We start from the raw sequence: 20,951 nt of genomic DNA, 5'->3' as shown, positions 1-20,951 counted from the left end.
AATTAAGCATTCATATTGGACAAACGGCAGGGTTTTCCTCACTTACAGGGATTAAGTTTCAGAAATCCTCCAAACATGAGTATTTATTTTTTATATAAATTGCTTTAAATGTTTCACTTTCTCATTTTTTTCTCTGTTTTTTCGGTTTTGGTTTTTTTTTTTAGTTTACGTCAAAGGTCAGTTTTTCTTAAAAAAGAAAAAAGCCTTTATTATTTTTCATAACAGGAAAATGTATACAGTTTAAAGAATTATCAAAAAGTAATTAGTGCTCAGGGTAAGAAATAGAACTTGGCCTGCGCTGCGAAAGGCCTTCTTGTACCCTCTCCCTCTTGTACCTCCTTTCCCTGCAGAGTTAACTTGTTTTTTATGGTAACCATTTACTCGTTCTTCTTAATGGTTTAACCACGCACATATCGCAGTGGGTAGAGCAGGAGATTATTGATATAAAGCAGTGGTTTTTAACCCCATTTGACACACTGTCCCATTTTAACATTTTATATTTTGTAATGCCTCCTTTACCATCCCAAAAGGAAATTCATGTTTAAAATTACCTACCAAGGTACGTAATTGAAATACTAATATAGTGCCCTAACTACAACATGAAGGAGAAATAAAGTAAGTTTGTAATGAAGTGTGCACTTGGATGTGTTTGGGTGTGACTGCACTGAAGTGACCAGATGCTTGTGACCTAATTTCAGCGACTGGGTTTGAATTTAAGATCAGGCAAGAGTTATCTGAATAGAGGCCGACTGTGGTTTTCTTTAACGTTTTGAAATAAGGGCAAAAGAAGAATATTTATGCATATAAGTAGAATCATGTAAATGCAGTGATTCGAGTGTCCTGAGTGACATTGCTGTTGGTAGAATAGTTTTTGTGCTGGTAAACCCACCTTTTAACATTTTGGAGAAAGAGAACAAACTTTTCCTGTTGTACACAGCAGATGTATCTCTGGAAAAGAGATTTTTCACCAGTATGAGTTTCTGTAGGGGTATTTGAACTTTTGGTGGGAGGAGGCGTAACAACTTGATTGCATGGGTCTGCCCTGCTATTGCAGAAAGTCCCACTGCCTGTCCCCCCCCCTCCCCCGCCAATAGCGCCCCCAGTCACACTGTCAGACAGACGTGCCTGACAGTGACCGGTTACCCTGGGGTCTGTGGCTGTGTCGTAGTGGATAAATCACACAACTTTTCCTCTATTTTTGAGGGCCTGTAAAGGTAGATATTTTATCAGGTCTTCTTAACCTGCAGGCTGCAGGAGTCCCTCCCCCAACCTAATCTCCTTGTCTCACCCTCACCCTCCAGAAATATTCAAGCTAAACCTGTCCTGAATATCTGCATGTGCATGTTTTCCTGGGGTAGTATATAGTTTTCATCAGCTTCTGTGATGCACAAAAGTGGACCAGATGTTTCTTCCTAGGAACTCTTCAGGCTGTTAAATCTGGTTACTCTTATGCTAACGGTTATTAGTACTTGCTAATTTTCCATTTTAACCTGGAAAATGGGCTCTGGCGCAGAACGGTCTGCTGGGAGCAACCCTTATATTGAGAGGCTTGGTTAGAGGGACACAGTCGAGCAGAAAACCTCAAATTCATTTGTTAGGTGGGTTTCTTATAGGTAATTTTACATTTTGCTGATAAGGTTAACATATCCAGTTAAGAATTTTGTTTTGAGTTGGTGGAGTTTTTTCTTTTGGCGTATTTTCTTCCTCTTTAGATAGTTTGCATTTTTATGTCTAGAAAGACCACAATCTGTCATTTAAGATTTATAAGCCCAGCTGGGCAATGTAAAGCTTAAGTACTGTTTCAAAATTCATATGTTAATGAAAGTGGACACGTGGTTTTCTAAATCAGTGTAAAAATCAGTCATTTTACCTTATTTGGATTTCCTCTAAAATTGGGGAGAATTAAAAAATTGATTTTAAAATTAAAAAGTTTAAAAATCTTATTACATAATTATGTTCTAAAAATACAGGATTGTTAGAATTTTGTAAAATGTTTTGTCATTTTACTAAGAAATTGGGGTTTTTTTAAGTCCATGCTTGCTGCCAATGTTAAAGTCCTAGTTGAAATAGTCCCATAATAATTTACACATTCTCAGTTACCTGTAGTAATTTATGGATTTTGAGAAAGTTGAGGAACGGAATGTACGTCTTTAAGACTCCTAGTTGTAGCAACTTAAAATGTGTGTCTAGCCAACAATTTTGTGAATTCATGTAGCAAAACGGGCAGATTGAAGCTTTCTCCTTTACTCTTCTGTGACAGTGTATGGTGGGGTCGTTAGCTGCTTGTCAGAAAATGCAAGCCGCTGGAATTGAAGAAGCAGCGTATAAATATAACATATTAAAAAGTATAAAATAATACACAAGTTGAGTGATTAACTTGACTATGTAAAAGCAAACTATTCAAAAGATTATAGTTCACATATGTTTATATATACTTAAAGTGCGTACTTTTTAAGTGGCTATTTTACATTAAAAGTTTTTCTGTAACTGGTCTCTTGCCTTTAGATGTTTTCTTCTAATGTTCTCTTATCTCTGTCTTCTCTATCAACCCAGTTCCAAATTTTTTTTTGCCCAATTGTTCATTATTTCTGAGTAGTCTTCCCTTTTATAGATATGTTAGTTTGTTCCATTTACTTATTAATGGACATTTGGGTGATTTTCAGTTTTTGACTTTTACCAATAAAGCAGTTACGAACATTTGTGTTCAGGTCTTTGCATGGATATATGCTTTCATTTCTTTTTTTTTGTTATTTGTATTTTTTTATTAAAGTATAGTCAGTTTACAATGTTGCGTCAATTTCTGGTGCACAGCACAATGCTTCAGTCATGTGTGAACATACATAGATTCATTTTCATATTCTTTTTCACCATAAGCTAGTACAAGATATCGAACATAGTTCCCTGTGCTACACAGTATGAACTTGTTTATCTACTTTATATATACCAGTCAGTATCTGCAAATCTCAAAACTCCCAATTTATCCCTTCCCACTCCTTTCCCCCTGATAACTGTAAGTTTGCTGTATATGTCTGTGAATCTGTTTCTGTTTTGTAAGTAAGTTTGTCCATCTTTTTTTTAGATTCCACGTATGAGTGGTATCATATGGTATTTGTCTTTCTCTTTCTGGCTTAGTTCACTTAGAATGATGATCTCTAGGTCCGTCTGTGTTAGTGCAAATGGCATTATTTTATTCTTTTTTATGGCTGAGTTGTATTCCATTATATGAATATACCACAACTTCTTTATCCAGTCATCTGTCCAAGGACATTTAGGTTATTTCCATGTCTTGCCAAATTTTTATTTGTTAGAAAATAGCTTACAACTCACAAACTTGAAGCTTAAGATAAAATTAATTCATTTCCAAGGGCTTGGAGCAAGTGTCTCTTACAGGCAGTGCATTTGCAGTCTGTTTCTCGTCCCTGTGTTGCATTGGGAGACCTGCTGTTTTCAGCCCCGGCTCTCTTCCTAATAATGGCTTTTCATTTGGCTGTGTTTGTTCCCCTTCAAGCCTCTGTTTTAGATAATTTTCCAATATTTAACAAAATGGGAAACGTTTTCTGGCAGAGTTGAGGAATTTTCTCAGTCTGGGCTCCATACAGTAAATATTTTAAAGTTTTAAAAGACATGCTTATTACTATTTGTTTAAATGAGAGAAGGTAGCGTTGACAATAGTTGTCTTTGATTTCAGCCTTCTCGCTCTTTTTTTTTTTTTAATATAACTTAAAATTAATTGTTTTAGAAACCACTTAAAATTGTTTTTGGGTTAGTTAGAAGTGTGTGGTTATTGCTTCATTGGGGCGTATTTTTAAGTTTGTCTTCTGTCTCTAAATGAACAGATACTCAGTTTATTGTCTAAGTCTGTTGAGTCTGTCTTTAGGCCTTTCTTCAGCCAAGAACAAAAACAGCTGTTCTCTTTGTTCCCCTCCTCATCCCCTGCCCCCTTGACAAAAAATTGGTTCGGGATTTAGGTAATTCAGGCAGGGCTGGATTACTTTCTGAGGTCCTTTGTTTTGCAACTTTGTGTTGTCTGGGTGTAGAGCCAAAACTTAAGCAAATCTGTATGTAGGGCATTTGCCGCAGTGCTCATGATAAATACTGGGCAAACACGTGAGTGAGAGAGCAAAGGAGTGAAGGAGTTAGACCCGACTCAGGAGAAGTGAGAGCGCCCTTGTCACTGGCGTGGTGTCTCAGATGAAGAGGTCTTTGTGGTCGGCTCAGTCACGTGAGTGTGAAGGTTGGCCCTGGTCTGCGGACCCCTTGAAAACCCTCGTCTTTCAGTAATGCGGTAAGAGTGCGCTGGCAGTATCGCTGTGGAATTCCTTCATAAATTGAAAGTTTGAAAATGCACTTTATTAGATAGAAACAGTAACATGTTCGTGTAGCAGTTTTAGGAAATCTGATAAGAAATGAAGGAGAAAATAAAACTCCTTTGTGAGTTTACCCCTATGGGAAGGTACTGCTAGTCTCAGTGTATTTATGTACACAGACTTCAGTACATACGTTCTGTAAAATTGAGGTTATGTGTGTTCAGTTTTGATTTCTGCTTTTGTGTGTGTGTGTGTGTATGTGAATCCAATTAAATTTTTCCCCTCTTTTTGATTTTTAAACCTTACAGGCCCCTTCACAGATGTAGTCACTACAAATCTAAAGTTGCGGAATCCATCGGATAGAAAAGTGTGTTTCAAGGTGAAGACTACAGCGCCCCGTCGGTACTGTGTGCGGCCCAACAGTGGGATTATCGACCCGGGCTTGACCGTGACTGTCTCAGGTAGCAAGCCACGTCCCAAGCTTCTCTGCTCTTTTACTGTGTGCAGACTGCTGCAGAATCTCTCACCCTTGTCTTGGGGTGGCCGTGTATGCGGTCAGCTTGTAAGCACTTTGTTTCTACAGTTCACTATCACATTCTCTGCCCTTATTTTATCTTTGAAATGTGTCATTTTGGGGATTTGATAGTTGTCATTTGGATCTCCAGCTGTTGTTACATATTGCATGCAGCTGGAGCGGTATTATCCTGAATTTTTTGCTTAATAGTTACTGGTACAGTACCTCTTTTTTGCCAATAGTTATCAAATTAGATGAGTCTTTCTGCCTTTTATTGTTAATACCAGTAGCGCCTTGGCACTTGAAAACTTTAGTTTTGTTACTCCATTTTGTGTTTACTTACAGTGCAAGGAGGATTCTTGGTTCCTTCCACGTATGGCCGGCTTACTCCTGCCATGGAGTCTGTGCTGCTGTGCCCCGTAAGCTGGTCTTTCTTCCCTCAGGCGCCCCTGACGGTCCTGTAGGGAGCTGGTCTAGCACAGCTGGGAGGCAGGAAGTGAGGATGACAGTGTGTCTTACTGACAGGAGAACCTCTCTGGCTTCGCACAGAGACCACTTACCCTTGGTTTCTAGCAGTCATTCTCACCTCTGTGGCTGTGTCTTAAAAACTCGGGGACCTCTCAGATTGGGATCTCTGGGGACATAGCCTGGACGTGTATGTTTGAAAAAATCATGTCTGGGTGGTCCTGATAGGTGTTCCTAAGGGAATATAATAGCTCCGTGTCTGTTTTCTAGTTTTCAGGCCCACAGCAGATTAAAAATAGTAAGTCACACAAAGAGTGAGAGCCTAGGGCAGGCTTACTGAGATAGTTACAAGTGGGGCCCGGCTGTGCAGGCAGTCGAGGACAGACCACAGTCAGAGTTCTTGGTGGCACTAAATCCTCCCTCAGTAATTGTAGCCCCAAACTCGGAGCTGGGAGGCCCTAGAAAAGATATTTTTAGCCAGTCTGGTGGTGGCTGGGAGGCTGCTTTCATATGTGTTTGTCCAAGCCATAAGTTCATGGGCAAGATGGCTGGGAATTGAGAAGATGAAGCTGTGAGCACATGGGTTCTGGAGGCAGAAATAGGAAGGGGAAGCAGTGAGCACGTGTGTTCTGGAAGTTGCTGTCTAAGTCTTCACGCCTTTAGGTAAATTGGAAGAAGACAGAATTATTTCTATCCATGTGGTTAAAAAATAGTTTTTGGTGCAAACAGCTTTATCCCTAGGAACCCATGAAACTATTTAGAATGACCTTTGAGGGTTCTAGCTTGCTGAAGTCTCACTGTATTAACGTTTCTTAAGGATGTGTATACTTTCCCAAGCACTTTCTCCCACATAAACCCCTGCTATTGAGCCATCTCACTTACTAAAAACTCCAGATGCACTTGCTACTGTTACCATGGCGTGCGCTCAGATTCCTCTCCGCCACATAGAACTTGGCGCTACAGTTTTCCGTGCAGCCCCTTCCTAGAGGAGGGTCACTCCAGCCGCTCTTCCTTCTGCAGCCTTCCCTGGGCAACTCTCTGTCTACATACTCTTCTTTTTTTCCTCTCTCCCTTTAGCACTTAGTTTTGTGAATTCACTCCTTTAATTTGTCTCCATTTATATATATATTTTAAGATTCTCTTCCTCTTGTTACGTGGTCTGCAACCTTACAGTATGACTATCATAAAGTCGTAACCAGCTGTAAGTTTTCTTTTCACCCAGCTCCCAGTGCTCAGCCTAGAGTGGTGTCAGTGAGGAGCGTTAGTGGGCGTTTACTGTGCTTCATCCCGCCCCCCTGTCATGTGCGTTTTCTGCTGCTGTGTATTTGGCCTTTGAAAGTTTGTTTTAACCATGATGGAAGTTAATGGGAATGTCGTAGACTTAACTTAGAAATAAGAATTTCTTATGTAAATTGATATTTCTGACATTTGCTTATTTGCATTTGTCTTTTTGAAAGTGTTGAGTCTATCTTAGAAATAATGTAAATGTTAGCAGGGGAGTCATTTCCACAATACTGTATACGTGTTTTGTATAATTACTGATTCAGTTTTTAGACCCTCTTACTAGATTTATATTACATAATTTAAAACCACATAGAGCCTCTAAAAACCCTCTTGTAGGCCACTGGAAATCATAAGTGCTTAGAAAAAAAATTGAGTGTAATTATTAGGATGCTGGAAAAATACTAGAAATCATGAGGCTCTATGGTTTCTTTGTAGACTTTATTTTCTTAGAATCATTTTTAAACAAATTGATAAGCTTTTGAATAAGTATTTATTTAAAATCTATTTTAGAAGAATTAGTTATGTCAGAACATTAATATGGTAGTGAGTTTTTAAGTTGCCTAGAATTTCTCCTGTAAATATCCCTGTTGTCTAATTTTAAGAGATATTATTGTTAAATAATGTGAAACCTAAATTTATATTTTAAGTAGTTTCAATAGACAATTTACTAGATTTTGAGTTTACAGGCATTATAATAGTTAATGTTGGCAAAGTTTTGAAAATTTTTCAAGCTTAAGTTTAGAAAGGGTAATTATAGATGTTTATTTTTTAAATAGCCATTTGTTTATTTTATGGGTTGTTAAAGACTTAGCAGATAAGAAAGGTAGACAATTTAAAAGTAATTTGAAATCATAAAGTTGCTTCTGGATCCTGACTGTAAGTCGTCCAGTTTGGTTTCTTGGATCCTTCCTGGTTTTCTTCACTTCGGGAGTTAGGGAACGATAAGAAGCCAACAGATGCAGAGTCAGTGTGACGTGTCCTTTCCTCTTACTCAGTAATGCTGCAGCCTTTCGACTACGACCCCAACGAGAAGAGTAAGCACAAGTTTATGGTACAGACCATTTTCGCCCCACCGAACTTCTCAGATATGGAAGCTGTGGTGAGTACAGAAGTTGAATGGAGTTCACTGGGGGGTGCTGTTTAAACTGTGGGTTTTGTTCTCGATTGAGAAACCCAGTTTTTTAAATTAACAAAACCTGTACATCTGTTCACCGCAGATGATCCTAACTTAAGAATGAAGGGGCTTTGAAGCAGTGTTTCTCAGGGACAGTTGAGAAGTGCTGCTATTCAGAGTAAAGTCCTGTGACCGCCAGGGATGTCATTGCGGCTTTAACGGGTGGCGACAGTAGCTCTTGGGGTTACATGACAAGCCCTGTGGCATTGCTGGGTACGGCCAGCGGGGCTCCTGCAGCCACAGGCCCCTTGACTGCTCCAGGCAGCCACACCAGCCCGTTCCTTGTCCCTTGAGGTGAAGCTGGTTTGTCACGATCACATCTCTTCTATCTCACTGTTTGGTTTTGTTTGTTTTTAGTGGAAAGAGGCAAAACCCGATGAATTAATGGATTCTAAATTGAGATGTGTGTTTGAAATGCCCAATGAAAATGATAAACTGGTAAGTAGAGAAGATTGGAAGCTGCGATACGCCGTCGGTTCCTTTGCGTCATCTTGCTTCTGGCTTCGGCCTCTGTGGGTGTGCGGTGCAGCGCTCCACTTGCTGAGACTTGGTGCTGCGGTTTTCTGGGACCTCGATGTGGACCTGCTCTTCATTTGCTAGCGTTTTGTTCATTCAGGAAGAAAAATGCTTTTTGATACAAGCTGTGTGATGGAGAAGAATCATCTTATTCTACCACAATTTTGTCACTTAAACCACTTCAAGTTCTTTTTTAGAATGAGATAATTAAATTACAGACATAAACCACTTTTGGCAACTATATTCCAGGAGATATCCTGTATACTATGTTTACGTGGACAAGCAGTTTATTCCAAATTAGGCCACTCCCAGGTGTTTTGCTCACTATTAGTTTTGGTCAAAATACATTCGGTTTTATTCCTTAGTGAATAATTTTAATGTTGCTTTTTAACCAGTGTGAGGCAAATACAGTTTGAGGAACTTCATTGTGTATGTGTGGAGTTTATAAAGCGGCCTCTGTATAGAATGGGCTCTGCTCATTTTCTCGGTTCCCCTTTGAAATGGACACTTGGATTTTTTCTGTGGTTTGTGGGAGAGACCTGGAGAGTGAGTAGGTTGTGTGTGTGACTTAATACATAGAATAATATGGATGCACACAGGTGCTGGCCCAGGTAGGGTGCAGGCCGGCGTGGCTGCCGCCTTGTCTGGTGACGCCCGCCCCGTCACAGGGTGAGCTCACAGAGTAAGTGTGTGGGCTCAGGTGTGCTGCTTTTTGGGACACGATGAAGTGAGAAAGTGCCAGAGTGGTAGTTAGGTGTTGGCCAAATCTTTATTGTGTTTTTAAATGACTTTTTAAAGGGATTTTGAGATGTTTACCAAAAATAGAAAGTGTGACCACTCGTGTCCTTACTGGGAAAGGAGGGTTTGACGCGTGTTGGTGCTTCCTGTTCGGAGTTCACTTTGTTTTTGCCGACTCAGCTGCCAGGAAGCTGATGGCTTGCACAGCTCCTATTACTGGAACCAAGAAAACATAGCACGTTGTCTGGGTTAGCGAATGTTATTTCCAGTTTTATTGAGCTCTGCGTGGCATTCAGCACTGTGTAAGTTGAAGGTGTCAGCGTAAAGACTGATCTTACATGTAGTGTGAAGTGATGACTACAGTAAGGTTATTTAACGTCGTCATTTCGTGCAGCTGCAAAAAAGAGAGTCACCCCTCCCCCTGCCTTGGCCATGGTGGGAAGTCTCAGGGTATGCCTCTGTCACTGGGTGCATCACTCCTCCAGTCCTCCTTGTCTTGCAGTTGGAAGCCTGCACCTGCTGACCACCCCCATCCAGTTCTTCCTCCCCCTGCCCTCACTTCTGGTGACCACAGATCTGGTCTCTTCTATGAGTTTGGGGTTTTGTTGTTGTTACTGTGGTTTTATTTTAAGAGTCCACATGCGAGTGAGATCATACAGTATTTGTCAGGTCAGTTCCTGCATCCTTTCACCTTAGTGGTCTTTGGTAATTTTCTTGATGTCTAATTTGGCAGGATTATTTCCATGCCCAGACCTGGAACCAGACATTTCTTCAAGAAGCTCTGGGTCCTTTTAGTGGGAGATGGTATTTCAAGACCACAGTCTGGACCCTGGGAGTAAGACAAAGAATTCCTATCAAACCATTCTTTTGGCCAAAGTTCGAATGGGGGCCTGATTGTCATTTAGGGGCACTTCTTCAAATGCTGAAATTTTAACAGTAAAATTATGTCAGCATCACATAAATCACGTAAGATAGTGTGCATCCTTTTATTTCTTGGGGTAGTGGTTAGATGTTGTGGTTGAGGTATGTTCTTGAAGGTCTTGGGAAAGGGAAATGCAGAACGTGTGAAACGCACACAGCCCCTGAGGAGAACGGCCGGTCCCCTCGTGACCCGGAGGCAGTGCTTCTGGAACGAGTGGCTTGTGCGGCTTGTTTGCTGTGCTGTGCTGTGCTGATTCCTGACGGGTGTTTTTAAGTGTTTGGAATTCACATTTCAAGTTCACACGTGAAATGAGCCTTCCAGGGCTTCATGTTTGTACAATTCAGATGTGCAGAGGAGCTGTGTCCGGGCGGTGCTGTCTGCCGCCCAGCAGCGGCCTTCAGCGAGGGTGCAGCAGACACACGCTGTGCTTTACCAGGCGCCGCTTCCCGATGTGTATTGGATTGGAAGGCTCTGTGCGCAGATGAGCTTGGAAAAATGCTATAAATACTGTGTCTCCCAATAAATAAGCACATTGCATATTTGCATATTCAAAGCCCTGAGTAAAGAAAATATGGTTAACCTAGTATTTCTTTTTTCTCTCATATAATACAGTTAACTTCTCATGGAATGCCTGGTGTTCTGTAAAATACGCTTTTGGAAACATTATTACTGCTTAAACTCATTTTTTTCTAACATTTTTTATTGGTTTATAATCATTTTACAATGTGTCAAATTCCAGTGTAGAGCACAATTTTTCAGTTATACATGAACATATATATATTCATTGTCACATTTTTTTCTCCGTGAGCTACCATAAGATCTTGTGTATATTTCCCTGTGCTACACAGTATAATCTTGTTTATCTATTCTACAATTTTGAAATTCCAGTCTGTCCCTTCCCACCCCCCGCCCCCTTGGCAACCACAAGTTTGTGTTCTATGTCTATGAGTCTGTTTCTGTTAAACTCATTCTTGTGGTGCTACTAACCTGCAGATTGTACAAGAAATCTCAACAACTGAGAAATGTATTTAAATTGAGTGTGGCCTGGCCCAGACCTGGTTCCATCTGAATGGTTGATTATATGACTTCCTGTTAAGTCATCAGTTTAACGTTGCATCTCATCCTTTGTAGAAAATACGAAACCTCGAAGTAACCAAATCTGGAGTGTTCATAATAGTACAAAACACACAATTTTTGGGGTGTATTTGTTACACTAGCTTAGGATGAAACCATGTGTGTAATATATACATACGTACACGTGTACGAATACATGTAGACCCCCTCTTTTGTGATGTTCCGTGTGTTGGTTATTGCAGCTTGCCATTTCCAGCTTAGTACTGTTTAGGGATGAGTGGATAGAACTGCCTACAGACCACAGTACTTGGACACACTGACTTCTTCCTAGCATGCGTGGACACAGAACATTGCCGAGCGTCCTTTTTCTGTCTGTCTGTCTTCCGTTTGGTATGAACCTTGTCTGTTAGGGCATTAGGGCATCATTGAGTAGTGTTTTGCCTGGATAAGAGCTGTCAGCGCCACAGATGAGCTGGTACGACGCCATGTGACTTACACGTACTGATTATAGATGACACTCCCTTGTTCCAGGAAAACACATTTCTAAATGTGCAAGATTCACAAAAATGTAATGAGAACTGTTGGTATTGTGTATTTTTAGAAGTAGAATATAAAATACATCTTTTTTAGTTTATAGTTATAATTGCTGTACAGTAAATTCCTATGTGATGTGGTTTGACTGTTTTTAGTTTTGTTGTTAGTAGGTTTTAAAAAGTATGTTTTTTTAGGGAAATATACACAAAATGTTATGATAACTCACAGAGAAAAAAATGTGACAGTGTGTATATGTCCATGAATGACTGAAAAATTGTGCTGAACGCTGGAATTTGACACAACATTGTAAAATGATTATAAATCAATAAAAAATGTTTAAAAATAAAAAAAAATAAAGTAAAAATTTCCCTATAAAAAAAAAGTATGTTATTTTAAGCAAAATTCAATTTAGTTTTTAACTAAGTTTCTGGCGACAACTTGTGGTTTAATACGCAGCTCTGTCCGGATTGGACGTGTAGCTTGTGTTCAGAGAAGGGAAGCCCATGTTCATTGCAGTTAGTGGTCCCTTGCACATTTGCTCTGAAGAGTCCATTGTCAGAATGTGTGATCTTTAGTCCTTGGCTTGGAAAAGCTTGGTTAGTACCCGGAGCTGATGGATAGCACAGCTGCTGCCGCAGTTGTCGGTTCCTTCTTCCCACGGCTGGTGTAGGCCTTGTGACGCTCTGTGAAGCACCGCGTCCCACTCACCCCTGCCTGCAGCTTCTCACGCACCTATCCGTGCCCCCCAAAGGTGCAGACTGGTATTTAATGGAAGTACATGGTGTAAGGATACCTCACCTGTCTGAAAATCTGGATCTTCTTAGGTATGCTGTTAGTTCTTGGGTGTTTACTGTTTCTAAGAACAGTTGGAAAACGGTGAGTTATTATTATGTTGATTTCTTTGGGTTTCTTAGGACCCTGATACCGAATGTGTAACTAAGATGATGATTGAAGTATTTGGTCACCTTGTAGGGTAGGAAAGTTGCCAGCTTTAGAAGTATAGTGATTGAGTCCATGTTTTCATTTTTGAAGTTTAAAGAAGTCATTTTTTGGTGATGAAACAGTCCTAATTTACTAGAACCATCATTAGAATATGAGCTTCTTTTTGGGAAATAGCTATTTGATTTGGATCATACTTAGAAGGACCTAGGATTCTGAGAATCCTTTTATTTTAGAATAGAAGGAGGTACTATTAACATTATTCCCAGACAGCAGGCATTAACTAATAGTGCCTTCAGGCACTAAAATGCATTCCTAGCCCTTGGAACCACAGGCCCTGGGCTGGATGCATGTCACTGAGTTAATGGCCCACAGCCCTTAGTCGAGCTGTGTTCGGGGCTGCTCCTGAGAGCCACTCAGCACCTCCCCCAGGCTGCTGGTGGCTGGACGTGGATGGTGTTTTACAAAGTGGGGTTCTCTGAATTGTTAGCTCTTTTTAGTTATTATCAACTCCATATTGTGAAATCTAATGTCTAATTACTGGTCGTGTTTTTTCAGGATTGAATGGTTTTAATTAACCTTTTTTTAAATTTGTTTATTTTGCTGGGGGGAGGTAATTAGGTTTATTTATTTTTGGAGGAGGTACTGAGGGTTGAACCCAGGACCTTGTGTATGCTAATCATGGCTCTGGCACTTGAGCTATGGCATCCCCCTAATTAACCTGTTACTTATGTTTTATCCCCCTTTCACTTCTTTGTATTGAAATAAAAAATTATTTTGGTTTATTTTGAGGCCACCAACTCTACTTGACATTTTCCAAGTTTTAAAAATGTATTACATTTCATTTATGCCCCCATTTAACATCTGTTAATGACATATTTTGTAGGAAAAGATACTGACTTGTCTTAATGAAGACTGAAGGGCTGTCAAGAAGAGGGAATTTCAGGGGTCCTAGGAATAGACTTTTTATGATTTAAATATACATTGTTTTCTGTTGAGACAGAGCAGATTGGGAACAGTGCATTATTAATAAGTAAGGTGGATTTGTCTTAGTTACATACAGTGACCTGGGTCAGTAAGTATTATTTCAGAGTCTGTACAGCCTTTTTGTATAATAGTATTTTTATGTGTATTAAAGGAATTTGAGAAGATAGGAAGAGAACTGTGGAGATGATAATGGTATAACTAGAATATTATGTGTGTCCTTGTTTATTGGTTGTGGGACACAGTAGGGGTGTGTGTGTGTGTATGCGTGTGTGTGTGTGTGTGTGTTTCGGGAGGGGAGTCGTTGAATACAGGAGAGGTTTATAAATCCTTGCAGTTTTCACACGCTTGAGGAAGAAATTCATTTGACTTAAAAATCGTTCAGGTTGAGTGCTACCGAAGGTAAGGAAGTATGAAGTGCTTATTTTTCGGATATTGACAAGTATTGATTGGTAACAAAAATTCAGAGCTACACCATTAGAAGGTATTCATTTTAGGACATGAGGCTAGCATAAGTTCAATTAAGGTTTATATACTTAGTAACCGTAATGCCAGTTTAATCATAACTAATTTTGTTTGGAAAGTAATATAAAAAGTTCAGAAATGTTATACTTTTTGCTTTAACATAGCTATTACTTTTATTACTGTTACTTCTTACGTGTAGCACATTTCTGTAGGATAATGTGTATGTTGTAGAGCCTAATGATTTCTGTGTTAGTCATTCCCAGTCCCGTGCAGGAGAAGTCAGAGCTCGGGGTGACTCTGAGACTGTTTCCCATGCCGCCTCAGGGTGTAGCTCCACCGGCGACCGCCCCCGCTGGCACTCCGCTGAGCAGCACCAGCAGCACAGGCGCGACGCCTGCCAGTTACCACACGAAGAGTGAGCCCAGGGGACTCAGTGTGTTCAAACAGGAGAAGCAGAAGGTTTGTTTTAGGGAGTTGTCAGACACAGGGGTCTGCTAGGGTTGCTGCTTCTGTTCATGCAGTTGCCTGGCACGTGCGTGGTACTTACTGTGTGCTGCGTGAAGTAATTAGAACTGAAATTGTCAGCTATGTTTGAAATTATAGTAGGACCAGTTAAAAATCAGGCATGCAGACTATTCTGTTCTAAAAAAGCAAATGCAGCGCTTAATAAAATCTCAGTAGTGAGCAGGACAGATGTGCGAGCAAACATGACTATGGCGCTGGCGCAGGTTCTCCTGTCCCTGGGGTTTGAGCAGACCAGCGAGCGCAGCAGTGAAGGTGGGAGCTGGCGTACGCTGCTCTCCAGGCAAATATTTATGTTCATGTGTTTGAAAAAGACAAACGAAATTGCTGCTTTATGTTTTGTTACCAGATGCCAGTAATGGTAACCCTTCTCTAGCTGTCATTGTTAGTTGTTTACAAATGCCCCGGGTAGGGGATCTGTGGCAAAAGCACCAACGATCTTCAGGCCATATTTGCATTTATTAATTTCTCTGTGTGTCTTTGTGTGTGTGTGTCTGTGTGTACACACTGTCTTTAACATTCACTCAGGTAAACTGAAGGTACCTCAGTCAGGTGACAGTGACTCTTGGTGACATAGTGGCTGCTGTGTGATTCTCTGTGCCGTTTCATGCTTACTGGGAGCTTCAGGAACCCCACAGTGGGGACAGGTTGCTTTGCAGGGAATATGTGTACTGAGGCTGAAAAAAAAATCCTTTCTTTAAATGTCTAATACTTTTAAAATTTTGTGTGTTTAGTTATTTACTTCTGGGAATCCTAATCCTAGAGAAAAAGTAAATGAATTGTTTAGAGTGAAAATAAATCTTCAGTAACTTTATTATTCAAATACTGCCTCTTTCCAGGGTAAGGCCCTTCCTAAGCCTCCTGGCAGCTTCATGCCGTGGCTCTTGGCTTTAGCCTCTTAACTCCCTGTACGTACATTTGATCCCTCACAGTAGTCAGCAGAATGGAGCCCCACGTTGACATTCTTTTTGCTCCTTTATCCATCCCAAGGCGTCAGTGAAAAACCTACTTTGCCTTGTATTTTCCCTTTCCCTTTCTGTCCAGTCCCTAAGCCATCGCTTTTTCTGATTACCCTGCAAGAGGAATAACTTAGAATATTGGAACTGAAATTCTGAAGGTTTTTAAAAAAAAATACAGAAGTAAATTCACCTCATAGATGGAGGGGGATTACTGCAGAGAGTCTGAATAATGTAAAACTGGAAAATGCACAAAATGGCGTATTTTCTTCTTGTCTTGATATTGTGGCTTTGACCATTCTGAGTTGCAGTGTCAGACATAATGTTAGTGTGACGTTACTCTTCGTCAGTTGCCGAAGAGGCACAGCATGTTGAATCCCTCTGTTGGCTTGTTTCGTGGCCTCAGGACAGCCAGGCCCCCCTTTCTGGACCAGCTGAGGCGCCCCTCAAGGAACTCGCTGCTCACTGGGGCCCCGAGAGGAAGCGCGAGGTCCATAGCCTCAGCGAGTCCACCAGGCTCTTCAGGGGTCCCTCCACCCCCACCGCCTTAGGTTATGGATGCTCTTGCGTGACAGAAGTTAATTTTAAGTAAAGTAGGTTTCTTTGCCTCTGCTGTGTGTGCTGACTGGCTGTGGCGGCCTGCGTGGTGCTGAATACGTGGTACTCATGCACTCAGCGTAACTTCTTGATGACTTCCTTGGCCCACTTTTGGAAAGCGTTTAAGCTTCACTGTATCCTTGGCGTTCTAACATTTATGCTTCACAGATTGATTATGACACTTTTTCTCCTTTTTCTTATAAAAGCAATGTAACAATATTAAGAAAAATTTCAGTAAAAAGAAAATCTAATTGTGCCACCATGAAAAGATACTGATTGACATGTTATTTAAAATCTCAAAGAGTAGAAAGCTAGCCATCAGGTGTCTAACGAGTAATTGTGGTAAGGCGCAGAACAGAATATTGAATGACGTTGTGTCATTTAAATAATACCTATATAAAGGATGCACGTATAAACAAAAAATGTTACATGTATGCTGACTCTAAAATACGCACACGACAAATGTTGGAAGATGATATATAAGCAGTAGTTGTGTTGGGCTGATGAGAGAATGGGGGCTATCTTCCTCTTTTCCTCTCATGATTCAATTTTCTGGAACTTCAAGAATTTGTTTAAAAATAGGAGGCTAATTGTGAGGAGTTTGATGAGTCCTCGTTTTAATTTTTTTTCTCTCCATCTGTTGGCCTCTCATCTGTCTATTTTTTATTCTTTTAGTCGGTGGGGAGGTGATTAGGTTTTATTTATTTTTTTTTAATGGAGGGACTGGGGCTTGAACCCGGGACCTCCTGCATGCTAAGCACTTGCTTTGCCCCTGAGCTGTGCCCTCCCCCCACTTCTTACTTTCTTGTCAGCTCTCTGGTATGAGTGTGGTGTTTTTCCGGAACCTGAAGACTGCTCAGTGGCTGCGTTGCTGGCTCTTGGCCTTTGCCTTCACTGGGAAGGCCACGCCATCCTTGTTTGCAGACGTTAGTCTGGTTCTGGGTTGGAATCTGAGCACACTTGAAAAGTCCCTTTGAAATGAATTCTAGTTACTGCTAGGGAAAGAGTAGGAAGGAGAGCCAGGTATGTGCGAGACAGGGTTGTTACTCATGGTGGTGGGGTGGGCCGGGGGCAGGGGAAGGCGGTGAGGAAAGAGCCAGCGCGCTGGCCGCAGGGGCACGCGGGGCAGCCTGAGGCACTTGTTCACCGCGACTCCGGCGAGCGTCTCAGTGTCTCGAGGCGGAGTGGAGAGTGTTGCTGAGGAGTTGAAGGGACCCTCTCTCTGTTTGTGTCCCAGGTCATGGAATTGAGTCCCTTTTCTTTTCCCATGATGCGTGTTTGTGTTCATTATCTTCCCTTCAGTGTTTATATCCTTCCATTATCTTTTCCCACTAATCGAAGTTAGGTTTTCTTTTACATGTTTTTCGTAGGCAGTCTCCTAATTTTATTGGCATAATTGTGATAATGCCCCCTTTCCTCTAGCACCTCATTTGAATGACAGCGTCGGAGCACTGAAAACTAGCTTCACATTTGGGTTGGCTGGCGTCAGTCACTCAGCGCAGTTACCGAGTAACTGCCCCGCCCGGAGCGCTGGGCTTGGGGGTGGGTGCGGGCAGCATGGCTGCCGCTCCCCCGGCGCTGGGCACTGCCGTAGGAAGGGGCATCCAAGGGGCTGCGGGGCCCGGGCTCCGGGGACGGACGAGGGAGAGGGCCGCGTGCCTCGTTTGCTTACCAAACATTTGGTACTTAGAAACCTTCTCAATAACGAAATTGAAAATTGTCAAAACTTCATTGAAATACTTTTTTGGAGAAGAAGGATGTGGCATTTACGTTTCTTTGTAAGACCAGTGAGGAGACTGAGTCCGTTAAACAGCTCCCACCGCTGTCTCTGTTACGCAGAATGACATGGAGCCTAGCAAAACGGCGCCCCTGAACGCCGCGAAACAAGACGGGCCGCTGCCCAAGCCGCACAGCGCTTCCCTCAGCGACACGGAGACCAGGAAGCTGATGGAGGAGTGCAAGCGGCTGCAGGGGGAGGTGCTGAAGCTGTCGGAGGAGAACCGGCACCTGAGGGTGAGTGCGCCGGAGGGTGTGCCTGCCTGTCCTGCTTGGCTTTATCCTCTTCCAGTTCTGTTTTCTTCCCCCAGTTTGATCACGTCCTGGCTGCGGTGCCCCACTCCTAGCCAGAGCCCACAAACCGACAGAAAACCCAGTACTGCACATGAAGCAGTGTGAGATCAGGTGGACTCTTAGTCGGTATTAGTGAACACACTAGAGGAATCAGAGTGAGAGCGTAAACATGAGCTTGCGCCAAGGAGGTAGAAGCCTGCCCTGCTGTTCCTCTGGTCGGGGTCTGGGCCAGATGAAGCCAGCTGCCCCGGTAAACGGGCGTCATTACTCTCCCCACGGTCATTCTATACCTGCTAAGTGTCATAACAGCCTCCTACTTCAAATGACGGCTGTTTTCTTGATGAGAGACCTTGTCCCCGAAAATCATGGACTGTCAGAGACTTTGCCGTGTGAAAACTTATCAGTAGGAGCAGAGCAGCCCACTCTCGTCGGGGGGTGGGCTGCAGTTATCGATGCAGACACAGCCCCCATCCCCAGTCCAGCAGCAGAACCTCACAGGCGGGTTCTGCACCCCGCATCCCAGTCTACGTGTCTGTAGTCTCCACGAAGCAGGGTTCTGTCTCCTCTGCAGCCCAGACCCAGCGCTGGCCCTCAGATACACACGCAGCCCTCCTGCTCGACTCTGAGCGTGTCACAACACTGTGTTTCTGTTTCATCCTGAACCTTTCCCTCCCCCAAGCCCTGTAAAGTCCTGTCTCTTCCTTGTGCCTCTGCTGGGCAGGTGCCCTGATGGCAGTGAGTCAGTAAACCAACCTCCAACTACCTTTGCCCTAGCTTTGTTTCCAGGTGTCTTTGGCTGATGGGGCTAGGATAGGTGTGACCCGTGCGAAAATACCGCGGTCCACCTGGGAGGTAGTGCCTGCACAGACCTCTTCTTTAATTGTATTAATTTTAGGAGTATATTTCTCAGTTCCACTTTTTAAAATCAGCATTACTGAGATGTAATTTACATTCCATAGACACCCATTGTGAATGTGTGTATAGTTCAGTGAGTTTAGTAAATTTACTGAGTTGTGTAGCAATCACTAGGATCCAGTTTTAGAATATTTCTTTTGAGCTAGGTTTCTCAGGCCGGCTCGCAGCTGATCCCTGTCCCTGTCCCCAGTCGTGTGCATACTAGTCTGCTTTCTGTCTGCAGATCGTTAGCTCAGTAGCCTTACGCGTGTTTGTTCTTCAAACCTCTTTGTGTGTGTGTATTTTTTTCTAGGATGAAGGCTTAAGGCTCAGAAAAGTAGCACATTCGGAAAAACCTGGATCAACCTCAGCTGCGTCCTTCAGAGAGAACGTCACCAGTCCCCTTCCTTCACTTCTTGTTGTAATTGCAGCCATTTTCATTGGATTCTTTCTAGGGAAGTTCATCTTGTAGAGTGACGCATGCAGAGTGCTGTTTCTTTTTTTCCCTCTTGACCAGAAAAAGATTTGTTCACCTGCCATCTCACTGGTAGTGTGGCCCACGGTGACCATTTGTGTGTACAGCGTCATATAGGCCTCGCCTTCAGTGGTCTCTTACGGTTAGAAACACAGTCAGAACAGCGTGCTCGGCTGCGGACAGATTGTACGTCACAGACCATCACTAGCAGATGCCAGTTGCACATTCAGTCCTGTATGAAATTCATAAATAAAGAATTGTTCTTTCTTTGTGGTTTTAATAAGAGTTCAAGAATTGTTCAGAGTCTTGTAAATGTTATTTTAATAATCCCTTTAAATTTTATCTGTTGCTGTTACCTCTTGAAATATGATTTATTTAGATTGCTAATCCCACTCATTCAGGAAATGCCAAGAGGTGTTCTGCGGGGAAATGGTGCCTCTTACAGTGTAAATTTTCTCCTTTACCTTTGCTAATATCATGGCAGAATTTTCTTACCCCTTGTGAGGCAGTTGTTGACTGAGTTTTTCATCCTTACAATCCTGTCCCATGGTATTTAACATAAAAATAATAAAACTGTTAACAGATTCTTGCTCGATAGCTTGTTTGTGTCTGTCGTGTCTTTAGACGGGAAACCATGGTGCACTGTGTGGTGATTTGAGTTATAAAATGCATAATTTATCTTACCTTTCGGATATTATAGTGTCTGTGGTTAAAAGCCCTCGTTCTATTAAGGAAAGGAATTGATAAAATTTCAGGCTGTTTTTGGTGTTTTGGAAGGTCATAATCCATTTATCTTCAAGGTGATATGAAACAAGTACCATGAGAATTGAAGTGTGTAGTTTCAGGCCGCTTGCGTGTCTGCCCGGTGGCTCTGTCGCGTCTGATTTTCCCCGTTCTTAGCAGGGTCTTCTAGTGTTGTCTCAAGGAAGGTTAGTTCTCCCTGGTTCTGGTTACTGCTTTCTGACCAGCCCAATTGTTCTCCTACAGCGTTTATGCATAGTAGTAGTTACAAGTAGGGTTTTTCCCTGTCTAGTTTGACACTCAGATTCCCATTATGGAAATTTGGTGTTACTGAGTAAAGCCTTGGGAGTTTCTTTGTGAAAAGTGACTTTATCCTTTCCAAATCTGTCTGTTAACCATGTGAAGCAGGTTTTCAGTATCAATACGCCTTTCTGGGGTCTGATAGACTTTCCTACACTTAGTCTTGTGTCTTCATTTAATTTGTACCAGCATGGAACATTTTGGAGCCAGGGAAGATGTTCACTTTTTCTAAGTAGAATCTAATACAAGTGAATTTTGGTTTTTGAAAATATGTGTTGGCTTTGTAAAAGATGCACTTAATCTGAAAGGGAAATTGGACGTTGGGACCTGACTTGGTGCGGTGAAGTATGTTAGGCCCAGGTCTGCGTGTCCATCACATAAAGGAGTGAATGGTCTGGTAAATTTTGGTTGCGTTTTCATTTCAGGTATGTTTTGAGTTTGTTAGAGCCCACAGACTGCGCGTGTGCAGGGGTCACTGCG

The 20,951-nt window shown here is 42.1% G+C and overlaps 1 protein-coding gene across 2 annotated transcripts in view; it reads left to right on the top strand.

Moving 5' to 3' along the window:
- The window catches only part of VAPA (VAMP associated protein A), a 32,698-nt gene extending 12,671 nt beyond the window's left edge, over positions 1-20,027 (top strand). The window contains exons 2-7 of one of the 2 annotated variants that reach the window (XM_074352417.1): positions 4,616-4,768; positions 7,566-7,669; positions 8,102-8,182; positions 14,241-14,375; positions 17,831-18,004; positions 19,269-20,027. In XM_074352417.1, coding sequence (XP_074208518.1) covers positions 4,616-4,768; positions 7,566-7,669; positions 8,102-8,182; positions 14,241-14,375; positions 17,831-18,004; positions 19,269-19,427 — 806 coding nt within the window. In that variant the 3' untranslated portion in view covers positions 19,428-20,027. The remainder of the gene's footprint in view (positions 1-4,615; positions 4,769-7,565; positions 7,670-8,101; positions 8,183-14,240; positions 14,376-17,830; positions 18,005-19,268) is intronic. The other variant, XM_074352418.1, reaches the window with a different exon arrangement.
- Positions 20,028-20,951: the final 924 nt, after the last annotated feature.

Source organism: Camelus bactrianus, chromosome 24 (assembly GCF_048773025.1).
Source record: "Camelus bactrianus isolate YW-2024 breed Bactrian camel chromosome 24, ASM4877302v1, whole genome shotgun sequence".
NCBI lineage: Eukaryota > Metazoa > Chordata > Mammalia > Artiodactyla > Camelidae > Camelus > Camelus bactrianus.
Note: the sequence above shows the minus strand (reverse complement) of the source record. Positions and strands in the feature narration are given on the sequence as shown.